At 37.5% G+C, this 15,279-nt stretch overlaps 1 protein-coding gene across 1 annotated transcript in view; it reads left to right on the top strand.

Moving 5' to 3' along the window:
* Window positions 1-15,279, top strand: part of BAZ1A (bromodomain adjacent to zinc finger domain 1A) — a 72,121-nt gene that overhangs the window by 10,820 nt on the left and 46,022 nt on the right. Inside the window, exon 3 of the mRNA XM_017741639.1 lies at window positions 5,921-6,199. Within this exon, the coding sequence (XP_017597128.1) occupies window positions 5,921-6,199 (279 nt within the window). The remainder of the gene's footprint in view (window positions 1-5,920; window positions 6,200-15,279) is intronic.

Raw genomic sequence — 15,279 nt, 5'->3', positions numbered from 1 at the left:
CCCCCCTTTTTTTCCCTTCTTCCTCTTTTCCGCGTGTGAAAAGCTGAATAGGAATGGTGGAATTCCCGTTAACGGTAGAAGGCGGATGGCACGGGTAGTCCCGAACTTAGAGCCACTCACTTCAGCGCTTTTAAGAACAATGGACAGAAAGTATTTAGCGAGACGTTTATCAAAGGCCGATTAATTACGTGTTTTCACCACCGGTCTGATCCAGCACCATCCCTACCTACAAAAGGCCCCCACATCCAAACTATAATTTTTTTAAAGCTGTGCAGACTAACGAGGTTAAATCTAAAATGCTTTTTATTTGCAACATACAAAATAAAAGCACACCTAAATCTTTTTCATGCTTAGACTTGTTTTTCTTACTTAAATACACTTCACTTAATAAAATTTTTAAGAAGCTAGATTAGTTAACTTCGAAGGGTAATGCCTTACTGTTCCCTGAACTATATACTCTAGGGGTGTTGAATATGTTGTTGGGAGTTCTAGAAGGAATATTTTCCTTATAGGATGTATAAGAACCTAACAAATGAGAGCTGGCAGCCTCCTGTTTCTGTAGGAATTAAGTCCCCCTCCGCCAGCTTCCGATATTTTGAAGCTGCTTTTCTGGTTAGAATTATTATCACATCGTTAGATGATTCTCATGTATTTGTATAAGTTTCAGGTACACGTAGTTTTACTGAAATTTCAGTATGAAAAGTATCCTTTTAAAATGTCTGTCTGTTCTCAAAATGTTTGGTGACTATTTCAAGTATTCTGACAGGCTTACTTATACGGTAAAGGTGTTGTCATTAAGAAGTATGAAAGACCAAATTCCTTACTTAACCAAAGTTCATGAATTAAGGGGTAAATTTAGATGTGTTCACACAGGCAATCCTTAGAAATGTCAGTAGGTGGGTTAGCTGAGAGGTCAGGTCTTAGAATGTGGTATTTGGGAAGACTGCAGAAAACTCTGCTATGCTTGTATTTTTTGTGTGTGTGTTTCAGTAGTGTGTTTGTTTTTGTTGGTTTTGTTTTCTGGATTTTTTTGTTAGGTTGGGTAAAATTGGTGTGTTGGATTGAAAAATGTGGTACTTTTTACTTAGCAAAGTGTTCTGGCACAGATGGGTGGGTAAGTTTAGGTTAATGTTGGTTGTGTCATAATCTGCTGGAGAACATAGGGTTGGTCATCTTTGAGACAGTTTTAAAGATGCTGATCCTTGTCTCTGCTGGTTGCTGATGGATAATGTCTTCTGAAAACAACATTTCCTATTTCTTTGTCCAAGCAAGGGCAATTAGATTAACAGGGATAGGGAAGGCCCATTTCTTAAAAATTGTATTAGCTGTTTCATGAAAGAAAGCCATTGTCTAAATCGGGGTTCTCTGTATCTGCTTTTAAGGGGAGAATTTCAAAATTACAGAGTCCGACTCGATCAAGAGGGCTGTATAGATATATATGATAATCCGAATTCACCCGCTTCATCAACTGTATTAGTGCTTTTAACTAGTACAAACAGTTAAGACTTAAGTTGGTTTTGTGTTTGTTTTTTGTTGGGCTGTTTGGTGGGTTTTTTGGCAGAGCACAGACTTAGTGTTGAAAAGCTGCTTTCATGCCTGTGTCAGCTTTAGTAGAGTTGAACACAAATCATACATTAGTATTCATCTTTTTTCTATATAAGAAATGCTTATACTAATATGAGAAGAATTTGGCAAGACTAGTATTTTGTAAAGTGACTTTCCTGTTAAGAATGTATTTCCTCTTTAATCTGAAATACAATCACATAATTTTGTAACCCTTTCAAAAGGGGGGGGCCATGTCCAGTTGTATTTATCCTTAGTAAGAGAAAGTGGGAGAGCTGATGTTCTTCATGCTTGGTTGTATTCCTGGTTAGAGGGACAGACCAGCAAGGAGAGTCTGTGAGGCCATAGTAGGAAAATCAAATATGGATGTGCACGAGATATATGGGAAGCATGAAAAACATATTGAACCAGTGGGATGTTACCACCAGTCTTTGACGCCTTGTCTGTGAAAGTTAATAGCTGATATAGATGTGCAGAGAAAACCACTTTTAAAGTGTGGGAAGTCCTGCATGTGAAGACAGTTTGAAAAAGAAAATTAGTACTATAGATATAGTGGTAGGAATGTTTCTCATTCTAGAACGTGAGAGGGGGAGGAAGAGCTGTTTCTCTTCATCTTCAAAACTTAGTGAAACTTCTTCGCAGGTTGGCCTGTGGAGTTCTTGGTTACAGTCAAATAGAGATCTTTCAAAAGGCTTTTTAAGTGTCCTTAGTTAAATTAGGTGAATTTTCCTGTTTCCTCGGAGAGAAACTCATCACTTTAAATGTATTCCTTAATGCATAATTAACCTGTAAATATTAAGGAATAAATGTATCATGGTTTTTTTGCTTGTTTGTTTTGCGCATTATTTGTAATACATATTCTTGACTACATCTGGAGATGAAGAGTATAAGAAAACTCAGATCCAGGATGGCAGAGTTGGTCTTCTCTTATTACCCTCGTGTAGTACACTAAATGACTTGTTTTTAACATATGCTAAGAAAATGAATGGAAGTAAATGCTTTGCAACAAATGCTCTTGAAGCACACTAAAAATATAATAGATCTTAAACTCAAGGGGAGTATTTGGTTAGTTCAAGCAAAAGATAGCCATAATTTCTGGGCTGATTTTTATACCCATTGCAAATGCAGTAAGTACAGAGATTGCAAGTAATTTATTTCTAGCTTCTGTTAATGAACTGCCTCCTATCAAATACCTACTGAGTAGCAGCATTAAACTGCTACTCAGTGATTTTGCTGGTAATTTTACAGTTAGTCTTACCTTGCATAGAAAACTTAACTAATTAAATGAAAAGAGACATCCAGCTGAGAAGTTGGTGTTAATTACAACTACAAAGACAACTTAGTTTTAGTCCATGCTCCTTGAGTAGTTGGGCTGATGTGGACATCCCCAGGGTGCTGCAGTCACATTTGACTTCTCGAATGCAGATGCGACCATGGAAATGAACTTTGTGGGTGTGTTTTGTACGAACTTCTTCCTCCATGTTGTCAGGAGTCACAGAGATCTTAAACCAGCAAGGAAGCCCCAGAAACCATAATACCCTAGATAAAGATGTAAAAGTAAGGCTTTAGATGTGATGTAGCAGCAGATGCTTTGCTCTTGTGAAGTTAAGTTGTATGTAGAATATGATCAAGGGCATTATTACCCTTCAAATAAAGGGAAAGCGTATTGCTGCTGCTGCTGTTCCCTTGGTTTGGTAGCTGTTGTGTCTGGTCTTTGTCAATAATTTTGTGATAACTGATGTGCATTGGAGAGAGGGGCAGAAAGAGTATATTTAGTGCTATACTGTGGGATTTTGTTTGCTCTCAAACCAAGTTAAAGTGACATCCTTAAAACATTGCAATGAAACTCTGTTAATAGACTAAGGCACAGATGATTTTGATGTACTATAGGTAATGATAGCTAAAGACAAATACTGCTTTCAAAATTGAATGTAGGTTTTTTTACACTGTTTTTTTTTCTTCCCTGTGAATTCACAGGGGAAAAATCCACACAAAACAAAAGAGGAAATGAGGGAGAATGAAACTAGATACACAAAACATGCTCGTATGCAAATGGAACATGCTTTCTTCAAACATGTTTCAGTTAAAGTAATCTTAGCATTTTGTACTTGTAATAATCATAGATTAGGAATTTTTAGAGAAAGGTTTGTTGTTTGGGATTTTAAAATTTTTTTTGGTTGGTTTTTTTAAAATTTTTTTTCCTCCTCTAAGTTCAATGCTGCTGCTTTAAATAGCATGACTGCCCAGTGTCCCCTCACAAAGAATAACAGCAGCTCTTAAAGAGACACTGTCATTGTGAACCTCTGTCTCTCCCTTGCTCTTTGACACCACCTTGACTTTTTTTTTTTAACTTTTACTTTCATAGTTTTTTAAAAATTATATTCTGGTACATTTTTAGTAACTCTTTAGAGTGTTTTTCTGTTTCCTGGCTAAAGATAATTATCAAGAGCCTCTTTGGTGAGACAGAAAAATATATGTAGAAACACAGCTGAATGAAGATTTAAGTAAGTGTTACGTTATTCATTGAATATCCATCCGTAAAAATCAGTGTCAGTCTAATACAGAAATACTGAAATGTAGGGCAGGACAAGACCTGAAGGGATCACATTTTATCTATTCTACCACCTCACAAAAAGCCCCAAACCAAACTCGTGAAACAGATTTTTGTCTAACCTGTTCTTTAATATGTTTAAGTAAATATAATACACAATAAAGATGCACAAAGAATGACTGACAGCCATCTGTTCTTCATATATTGAAGAATAATTTATCTAATTCTCACTCCTTTGTTCTTCTGCTTTTCATGTTTAGAGTAAGCAGGCCCACATTATCCATGTACTGTCAAATATATTACATAGATAGCAGGATAGCAGGTGATATAAAATCTGAAAGTTTGTAGCTATTAAATATTATTCAGATAATTTATCTCTTCTGTCCTTTTCCCCTTCTCACAGCTGATGTTCTTCCTAAAGCATATCTCACTCAGAGGAGTCCTGTGCTCATACAGAAAGGATTATCTGAGCCAAGGCTCTTCATTGTCCTCAATCTGGAATTTCCATTTTCATTTACAAAATGTTATGGTTCATCTGTCCATCTGCAGTGAACACGCATCTGCATCAGTGTCACCAATGAACGTTTGCCAGCTTGGGTTTGCAGGGAGACTGCAAGAAAAAACTCAGTGTGAACTGTCCAGTTCTCTTAACCTCATTACTAGAAATTATTTGAACAGGTCTATCCTTTTAAAAATGGGAACACTCTGGTTTAGTTTGGGAATTTTTTTTAAAAGGAATTAAATGAAACTTCAGTGCAGGTATCTCATGTGGCATGCAGTTGTCTGAAAGTTCTGTGTGCTTTGAAATAGCTATGTTGGACTGATACAAGACAGAACAAACCTTAGTTTGTCATGTATGTTCAGTAGTTATCAATACTAATCCATTAATATTTCTAAAGGCAAATAAAAGCATTGTCTGAACTGGGGCATATTGAAAGATTGCTTTGCTGTCTGATCACTGATCCATAGTATATGATATGTTTAAACATGGCTTTGTGAATAGCTACATCATCTACTTCATCTAGAAAATGTTTTAATAAACTGCTGTTCTTCTCATACCTGTCATAAATGGACAGATTTTGACTAATGAAAGCTCTTCATTCTTGATTCCAGTATATAGCTAGTAAGCAAGCAGTGACAATGCAATTTTAGCCTTAATAGGAAATGTGTGGAAGGAGGAGAATCAATATTTACTAATGGAACAAGGGAGGAAAAGAATCTGTAGGAAAAAATGTTTCAGTGCTTTCTTGTAAGAGGTATGCAAACAGTGAAGGAATAAAAACTATTTAGAGAACTACTTGACATTGATTTTTTACCTCTCTCATCTTTTCATTTGTGAGTTAAGGCACTCAAAATCTGGAACTTACTCAAGTTGCAACATGTTTCTGTGATCTTAAGTTATTTCGTGTTTGTACAGTTTTAGGTGCTCAGCTTGCAAATATTTGTGGAAATGGAGAAGATGTGAGTGTGATATGACACCTATTAAACTCAGTATGATTATTATTATGCAAAAGGCTTCTTATATATGAGTATTTGTTTGAAGCATTTCTAGGTCTTGATTCTCTTACTGTAGTCTGTAACGAGAGGAGACTTGGTTGTACGATAGCAATTTCCCATGCCATGGCTGAAAAATGGCAAATAACCCTTGGTTATCTACAAACTGTAGAGGAGTAGAGCTGCTTTTGCATTTCAGGCTTGTAAAAGATATTTGCAATTTCCTGCTATATTAACTGTGAGCAAGTTGAAAATGTTAGTCAGAACTCAACTGTTTTCTTTCTTTCTTCTCCTTCTGGTCTTTCTTTTCAGTGATTTTTTTGAACGCACCATTCTGTGCAACAGTCTTGTGTGGAGCTGTGCTGTCACAGGTAAACCAGGACTCACGTATCAGGAAGCACTGGAATCAGAGAAGAAAGCCAGACATAATCTTCAGAGTTTTCCAGAGGCACTCATCATTCCAGTTCTCTACCTGGCCACCCTTACCCATCGCACCCGACTTCATGAGATCTGTGATGAAATCTTTGCTTATGTCAAGGATCGCTATTTTGTTGATGAAACAGTGGAAGTACTTAGAAATAATGGTGCAAGGTAAGTATGTATAAAAATAAATACTTACTTCTTTTTGTTTGATGTTGGTTGGGTTTGTGTGTGCATTTTTGAACCCAAAACCCAGGGTAATAAATTCCATCAAACAATTACATCCAGGTGAGGTGTGATGTTAAGCTGGTGATACTATTGCTGCACTTCCCTACGTTAATTAAGAGCAGGATTGTGTGGCTGTGCTTGATACCTTTCCTTAGCTTTGACGCAGCTGTGGAGATACGGCAGTGCTCTCAGGTCTTGACACTGCATGTTTTTGGGTGTATGTGGTGGATTTGCAAAGGAATGTCGGTTTTTTGATGTGAGAAAGGTGGGTTGTTCTGTAGAACGAGATTTAATGAGAAGTTAGGGGAAGCTATGTCAAAAAAACATACAAAAGTTTTGATGAATCATTCAGAATAAATGGCCAAACTACTGAAAGCTTAAAATAATGGGTAAATGTTGGATTTTTACTTTTTAGGTAGTGCAAAAATTGTGATTGCATTATCAGCAAAGTTGGGAATTTATTGTAAGATGTTTATACATAGTTGATTATCTGGAATTTTGGTGGATAGGGGTTTCTTCCCACTCAGAGCTAGTGTTATGCTTACTGTTATACTGGTGTATTTATTGCAAAGTTCTTTATTGTTATCTTAGACTGTTTAAAACCTAGGAAGAATTTTGAGCTTCAGATGCTTTCTTTCTCATATCTTTGGTACATAATGCTCTATAGTATAAATAAGCTTGAGTCTTTCTTTAAAACAGCTTCTGGGAGAGGTCTAGAAAAGATCCATGTTTTGTCTAAATGAGTTTACAGTTTCACTTAATTGAAGTTTAAGATGTGAAAAAACATGCTCAGTTTGGAAATACCTCCAGAATGGGTGCTAAAGCCTTTGTGGGCTCAGCTGCTGCTGCTGTGGTTTTTGTTGTTTGTAGGGTCATTTTATTTTGCTTTTTTTCAGGAGGAAGGTGACAGCTTACACTTCAGAGTAGAAGGGACTCCTGTGGGTAGCCTGATACACAGTGCACAGTCTGGTGTTTGTTGGGTGATAGGAATGGGCTGGTTCAAAATGGTCATTGGAGAACAGTTGTTCTGTGTGAATTTTTGTAGTGGCTGATCCAGGTATTATTTATGGCAAATTTTGTACTACACCAGGAAGAAAAATCTTGATGCACTGCAGGAGATAAGTTGTAAGGAGATTGGTATGTATATGTACATAAGGTCAGTGCTTAATAGAAAAGCTTTCCATCTCTTCACTGCTCTGTTCTTTTCAGCCAGTAAAGTCCCAGTCTGTAAAGCCAGGACAAGAGCAACTTCAGTAGAGTTACTGCCTTCTGTGTGGAAAACCTATATCCAAAGTGTCTTTCTCTCTTTCTCATCTTTATACTTGTCAGATGACTAGACTGAGGTTACCACTGGTATTACAGTCATTTTGCTTAGAGAATAAGGTGTTTGTTTCATTTGTTCGTTTTATTTAGAAACGAGTATTACGAACTGTCAGTATAGTTCAGGTGTTCTTTTTCATTTGCTCAATGAAATGCCTTAGTATCTTCAGAGGTAGAAAACAGTTAGTTTCCAAAATAATAGCAAAAAAAAAAAGATTGTACTTCTAAAAGTTTTTTCCCTCAAGAATGACTCTTTCTATTACTTTTCTAAAATATTTGTGTGTGTGCATTGTAGCTTTCCAAAGATGTTTCCAAAGGTAAAGTTGTGATATCTCTTTAAGAGAGTGCTGCAGCTTTTTTAACGTCTTTAATTCAACCTTCTTGGTTACTCAAAGCTGTGTAGAGATAAACACAAAATTGTTAGATATGTATATTCTACTTTGATCAGTATATGAATAGGATATAAGCTAAATTTATTAAGCCTCTGAGATGGGCTGGATACCATTCAAAAGATGAAAGTTTCAAATAAAATTTATTTCCATCAAAAATTAGCCTGCTAGAGATTGTATGTTTTAAAGTACATAACTATAAATTGGTGTAAAATCAAGAATAAAAAACTTGCCTCAGCTGATTATATGCCATTGATATTCTAGACAAAGGTATAGCAGGGAGCTAGTTCAGACCTTTAATGCTAAATCCAGGAAACACTGCAAATAGCGTGGTAATGCGGAGGGACTTTTATGCTTAGAGGTACATAATTAAAGAATACAAAGTGGGAGGAGGTGAGGCATTGTTATTTGTCTGCCAATTAACAGTTGACTTTGACCTGTATCTTGAAGTACTACACTGGGGATTAAGTGTACCAACTCATGTTACTTGTGCATAATATGGCTTTTCACCGGAGCTCTTTGTGCGCATTTGTCATGTACAGCTACGTTTTTGTGATATTTTCTAGCAAAAACTATCACAGTCCATCTATGTTCTAATAGCGTCCTATGAGGCTAGTAGAATTTGGAAGATCATGAAAACCCAGTTGTTTTGTGGTGGTGTAAATTCTTCCACTGCTTTTATGTATGTTTTTTGCATGTGTAATGTCAGCAGGATCATTTGGTTTTCTGAGCTCTGTACATCATTTAATGCCAAGCCTACTGTATAATGCATGTGTAACCAAGGGTTGCTCAAACAATTAGAATATTGATATTTTATAACTCCTAACTTTGCATGTGTAATATGCTTGTAAGATAGACTGCAGCTTTCTAGATTTTGAACAAAGTAAGCAGTAGGGAGCCCAAACACTAGAATAGGATTAGCATTTTGGCTTTATGCAAACATGTTTGTCTTGAGCATATGAAGTTGTTTATGATACTGCAAGGAATGACAGGTGATCTGCAAAGAGAGGACAAGTGCTTCGTTCAGACATTTAGAGTCTAGGTAGATACTGGGTTTTTTGGTTGTATGAAACCTGTGTGTTCTGGTTGTTGCAGTGTCTAATGTCCCATTGCTTTTTCTGGTGTTATGTCTCTTCTGGTTTCTAGCCTTTTGCTGTGCTGCTCAGTTTTGAATTTGGCCACTTCTGCCTTGTTACTGAGGTCTGGCAGGAGGAACTCAGGAGAGTTTGGGATACACTGTCCTCCTCTTAGTTCTCTAAAAATTATGGGTGCATTTTGGTAATCTGTTAGAAGCAACGAGATAATTCTGCTTGCTTTTTAATCCTTTCAAGTGATGTTTTGATTGAAAACGGCCATCTTTCTTGGTTTGTATGTGTCCTGACTTTTCTGGCCAAACTGGGGCTGACTTTTCTCCAAAGTGGAAGCTGTGCTATGCTTTAAAACACACGGTGCTCAGATTTCCAGTTAAAGAAACATAGGAATTGTGTAACAACATTTTCCTAGTACTGCCTTCACAAAAGACAAAATTATTATTTGAAACGTTGGTCAGAAACATTAAATAATACAAAGAGAAAGCTTAATCTAAAATTAAGTTTGAGTTGCTAAAGAATTGCAACCAGTTGACACTGTAAATATTATTGTTTAGAATGTCAAATTGCAGTTTATAGAAAGTAGTTTATTGAAAAAGGCATGGAAGTTATTTGAGATTTTGTTGGGTGGGGATTAGAGCAATATTTCATGTTAGCCATGGTCAATTAAGATGTAAAATAAGCAGCTAATGTTTTAGCTCACACTTTATTGAAGGAGAGGAAAAATGTTCATCACATTACTGGAATTGCTTCCTGTATTTGACGTTCAGAACTAGAAGTTCAAGACCCATTACATACTTGCTGGTATTTTGATTTTCCACAAGGAATGGCATCTCTTGCAGTAACCTGTCCATTTGTTGAAGTCTTAGTACTGTGTTTTATTACTGGTACTTGAAACTTGAGAAATTGACTTTCATCATCTTGATGTCTGAAGGCAGTTACCTGAAAGCTGGAACTATGTGGTATGGAAGGCCTAGCTGAAATAATAATCTCAGCTAATGCCTCAGACACACACAAAAAAAGCCCCCCTTCAACAGCCTAACTTGCTCAGCAGTAGGACATGTTCTTTTCTGCCTGAAGACAGCAGCATGCTTTTTGGGTCTTAAAGCTATTTTAATTTGTTGGAGGAAAAACTACATTTAAAGCATGTGTAAGCAACCAGTTGTGATTTATTGTCAGTGTTCTGAGTCTGGGTGCTATCACAAAAAAATATTTGTCTTTATTAGGATATACAAGTGAGCAGTTTGATAATTAGTTAATTAAATGACAAGCTTTTTGTCTGACTTGAGCAGGGAGGAGATTTGAGGCTTTAGGTTGGACAACTCTACCTCCACTCTTAAAAATAGCTTATGTGGTGATATCTTCCTCATGTAGAGGTTGGGGCACTACCAATTCTTGTCCATCAGTTAGTATGGCACTTAATTAAAAGGTCAACCACTTACAGACTAAAATAGGGTCCTTAAAGGTCAGTGTATAAGAAGGAAGAAAATCATACAGAATGTGGCAGATATAAAAAAGGAATATCTTTTTTTCATTGAATTTGACCACTAGATGACACCACTGCAAAAGAATACTTGCCTAATGTCTGTGAGCAAGCAACACCAGAATGCTTTTAAAAATGAATCTACTTGCAGAAGTAGTAGATGATGTTCTGTTAGGAAGATTGCTGGATCTGATCATATGTTTGATACAGGTTAATATCCTTTCTCTGCTTTGAGTGATCTGATGTTGACAGTTGTAAGGCTTCAGGAAACAGGTAATCACAGATGGAACTTTTTTTAACTCATCAGTTGTTTGACTGGTGTCCCAGTGCTTTAGGAGTGCTCATAGTGGATTAACCACTGCATTAGGCCAATTAAAAGATTTGCATACTGTTTTCATCTCTCTAAGTCTTAACTGGGGCACAGGAAGCGTGTTGCTGGTCATGACTATAGCTGATAAGGAGTTAGGATGGTAAAAGATAGTCCTTGTAAGAGATAAAGTTATAGCTAATTTTCCAACTTTTTTTTATTCAAACTGGCAACTTGCTTATATCCATATCTATATCTCTGTAGTTGTCTTCTGAGTACTAGGATGAGTTGTTATAAGACCACTAGGTAGTAAGTGACAAAGTGTTTTCCATGTTTAGACTCTAATAAGTTACGGAGAATTTAAATTATAATTACTAATTGTACTGTGCTTTTTAGTGGTAAGGCTTAAATGTAAGTTCCTGTGTACAAAGGAAGTTTGCTACTTTATTTTGAAAGGTGAATTTGGAATTCCAGAAAGTATCAAAACTAGTGTAGTGTCTGAAACAGCATCTCTGATAGTACTGGAGAGCAGCTTACTGATTCATAGAGCAAATACAGTATGTGTTTTCTCAGCATAGCTGTTTAAGGATCAGTCAGCTTCTGGCTTGGAAAAATCATGTTTAAGGCATTCACTTTCCAGTGCCCTTAAATCCTTTGGGATATAAATGTAAGTGTAAATTTGTTGACTAATAAATATATTTGTATTTGACTAGTGGAAGCTATGAGATGATGATACATGGGAGAGAACCTGGAAGTCCTTTCTTAAAGGTTGTTGAACAGCTGTTAGAACAATTGGCACTGCCAGTCTGTTAGATCTCATTCTCACACTCTCTACTTTTATAACTATAAATTCAAAGGTAAAGGTTTGGGTTTGTTTTTAATCAGTACAATGTTATGAACCCAAGGCTGGGCTGTCAAAATAATGCATGTACCAGTGTACTACTGCCCTAATTCCGCTGAATTAGGAGATAGCTGATGCAGCTATTCTCTATGTACTCTTGTCCTAAGCAAAACCATATTTCTTACTAGTTTCTTTGAAACATACAATCTTAACTATAACTTGACAGACAAATGAAGATGCTAAAACTCAAAAGCAGCAGCTCATTCTGTACTTTAGGAAGCCATTATGTGCATAAAACCTGTCTCCTTGTTGCGTGCTTTTGTTTTGCTTGTGCATTAAACAGTACCAGTTCGCTTAGGAAAAGATGTCGCTTACTCCTTCAGATCTTGTGTCTCTTTTATCTCTTTAATTACTTTCAAGCGTATGAGAACTGTTAGGATGAGGATATTAATTACTGCACTTACTTGACATTTACTTCTTAAAAACTTACTAAAAGCGGAAAAACAGAACGATGCTATAGCTTTTTGGTACTTTTTGGCAGTTGCTACTGCAGCTTCTTGTATTACTCTTCTGGGGGTTCCTGTATTCAACTAACTTTACATACTGTTAGAAAAGGTACGTCAAAATGTTAACTTTGACATTTGAAAAACTTTGCTTTCATTTGTGTGTCTTAAAAAGTGAATTTGCCTCTAACTCGCTGATCATTGTGGGTTTATTTTAAAAGTTGGCCTCAAAGTGTTGCAATGTTACCCCAGTGTCCCATTTCAAACAGCCATGTGCCATCCAAGGGATGGTTTTGTCTGCTTATTGCAAAGCATACAGAGACACATTTATAATTCATCTGAGCCTTCAGGGTATCTTGGTTTTTTGACTTGAAATGGGGACATAGCAGAGTGCTAGACTGTTATTTCTGTAAGAGTGATTAATGCCAGCCAGATCAAAAGCTGCTGTGTGGAATGCTCAATTGAGGAGCTGTGAGAAGTGGTCTCTCCTCTCAGAGCCTCTAACACCAGCCTTGGCTGGATGTGAAGGCCTGCTTGGCATTTGGGAAGAACTTCTCTGGGAAACGAAAGTGCCAGTAATTGCAGGGTCGAGGTTTTTCAGTTGATATCCTGTGATGGTTTTGGCCTGTTACATAGTGGAGTGCAGGGACTGATGGAGTTGGGTTTCCTGAGAAACTGTCCTGTGCCACAGTCTGTAGTCTCTAGCCCTTAGATGGCTGCTGGAGTCAGTTCTGTTCTTTTGCTTGTTCAGCTGATCAGCCCTGCTCGACATTCATGGATATCAGTGGGACTTCTCAGACCTTTTCATTTGAGAGAGAAGATACATTCAAAAAAATAATTATGTTGGTGATACCACCACTGGCTTTGTGTTGAAAACTTTTGGGCTCCTGTGTTGTTCTTTGTTGTTTTGGTTTTTTTTAAGAAAGCAAAGATAAAACCATAAGGCCAAGCATTTATTGGAGCCCTTCCCATAACATAGGAGACCTTAAAGAACTTAAGTTTCTGAGCCTAACAAAAAATAGATCTGTAAGCATGAGGCCATTCTTTCAAGAAGCTGGAGGACCCCATTGTTGAAAACAGCCTGTAGTGCAGAAATAGGTAAGCAAAACTGTTTTAAGTACAGTGTCGTCTGAGGTAGAGTTGCTGGGACTGTTGAGTGAAAGTTTCTGATGGTTCTATTCTCAATTTATTTTGAAAGCCTTTGGGATTCACTCAATGTGACTGTAATCTTTATTGTAATTTGAAGAAAATGCTTCCTGACTGATGGGGATATTTAGGGTACATATTGACATACTTCGATGCTGTCTTTTTAGACTGCGTTATCCCCAAATGTTGTTTTATGGGAAATAGTGAGTATGGTTTGACTTAAGCTGTGTAAATATCTTGGAGTATCTTTTTTTGGAAGTAGTTCAAGTAGTATGCTTCATTTAAATGTCTTGATTCAGCTTTCAGCTGTGCTGTTTTATGTGCCTTGTAAGAGTTGTAATGAGTGAACTCAGGGAATGCTGAAGATAATTGAGAAGAGCAAACTACTTGCACTAGAAACAGTGTGTCTTTGCTGCTTAGTCTAGGGAATTGGTGCTATTAGCCATGGTTTGACTACAGGCTAAAAAAAGGCTAAAAAAATCATTAATAGATTAGTTCTTTAGTGCCAGAAGGAACGGTTGCATCACTCTCTTTAATCTCCCGTTTATCAGTAAGCACTGAATTGCATGGGATTGTGCTTTTATTGAACCAGGTAATGTGTGTTTCACTTGATTCCTTCCCCAAAGGTTTCTGGTAATGATTTGAATAGCATAGAAGATGGAGTATCACTTCCTTTCTGGGATAGCTTAATCTGTTAGTCATTCTGCCTGCTGAAAAAGAAAGGGGAAGGGGGGGTGTGGTGTGTGGAATGCAACTGTATTGGGGATTTTGCTGCTTACTGAATCAAGCGTGTAGAATGTATAATTTCCATTCTTAGATAAGGAGATGTGATGCCCTGTAAATTACAGGGATGCTCGATGGATGAACAGGTAAAATCAATGTTGGAAAGCTCCTCGGTGGCTCGAATATTGAAGTGTTTTTGTGCAGGACGGCCCGGGGGTGTGTGCGCGGAAGCCTCTTTGTCCGTGGGCGCCCCGGGTAGCTCGGGGCGCGGTGCGGCGGTTGCGCGGTGGCTGCTGCGTGTGCCGCCCCCTCTAGTGGTGAGCGGGGTAAGAGTAGGAGCGTGTCGGGAGCTTTCGCTGCATTTCCACTAGAAATTAAAAGCGTGGTTTAATTTGAATTGGACTCACTAGGAAATATATTTTATAATCTGAAACAAAGTAGTTCTACTAAGAAGTCTTTTTTCAGCAGGTGATCTTTGTTGGATTTAAAAAAACCCAGCCTAATAATATACATTCTGCCATGCAGTCAGCTCCATATTGTTTACTATGAAGGGGTGACTGTGATGTTCCAAATATTTGAAAACCAAGTTACTAATAATAGACTTTTCTTAGAGGACTCAGAGTCTGGTGCTGGGCCAGACCTTAATAAGCCTTGTGGGACTTGGATTTACTTAGGTAACAGTCACCAGGTTCTACCTCCACTGTACTTGGGTGCTCTTGGTTCAATATACAGAGTCTATATAATTTTTTACAGTTAATTAGCTTGGTCTCCACTGGCTGGGAAGACGTGTGTTCCAGCCCCAGACCAGCTTTGGAAACGAGATAGGCTGCGTTGGAATGGCGGTGTGCCTGTGGCCAGCAAGTCCAAGCGGGTTCAGGCTGCCTCTGTGTGCAGGCAGCTCTGGTGTCCCCATGGATACTGTAAGCACTGGTCATATTGTTGTCTTTAGGAGTATATAAGGATGTTAACAGTTATGTTGGTTGGTTGGTTTTTTTTAAATTAAATTATTTTCATATTTTTTTAATATTTTAACAGTTCTCTTCCTGTTGGAGAGAGCAACTACAGGGTCTAACTGCATTGCTGATCGTTGATAATGCCACAAGAATACTACCTAGAGTATTTTAATGTTATCGTGTTATTTTAATTCTTCGGGTTTTTCTCCCGCTACCACTGTCTTTTTTTTCCCCTTCCCCTCTTTTCCTCCCCTCTCCCCCCCCCACTCC

The sequence above is a fragment of the Corvus brachyrhynchos genome, unplaced genomic scaffold (assembly GCF_000691975.1).
Source record: "Corvus brachyrhynchos isolate BGI_N302 unplaced genomic scaffold, ASM69197v1 scaffold115, whole genome shotgun sequence".
Classification (NCBI taxonomy): domain Eukaryota; kingdom Metazoa; phylum Chordata; class Aves; order Passeriformes; family Corvidae; genus Corvus; species Corvus brachyrhynchos.
This window is presented reverse-complemented; position numbering and strand designations above follow the sequence as displayed.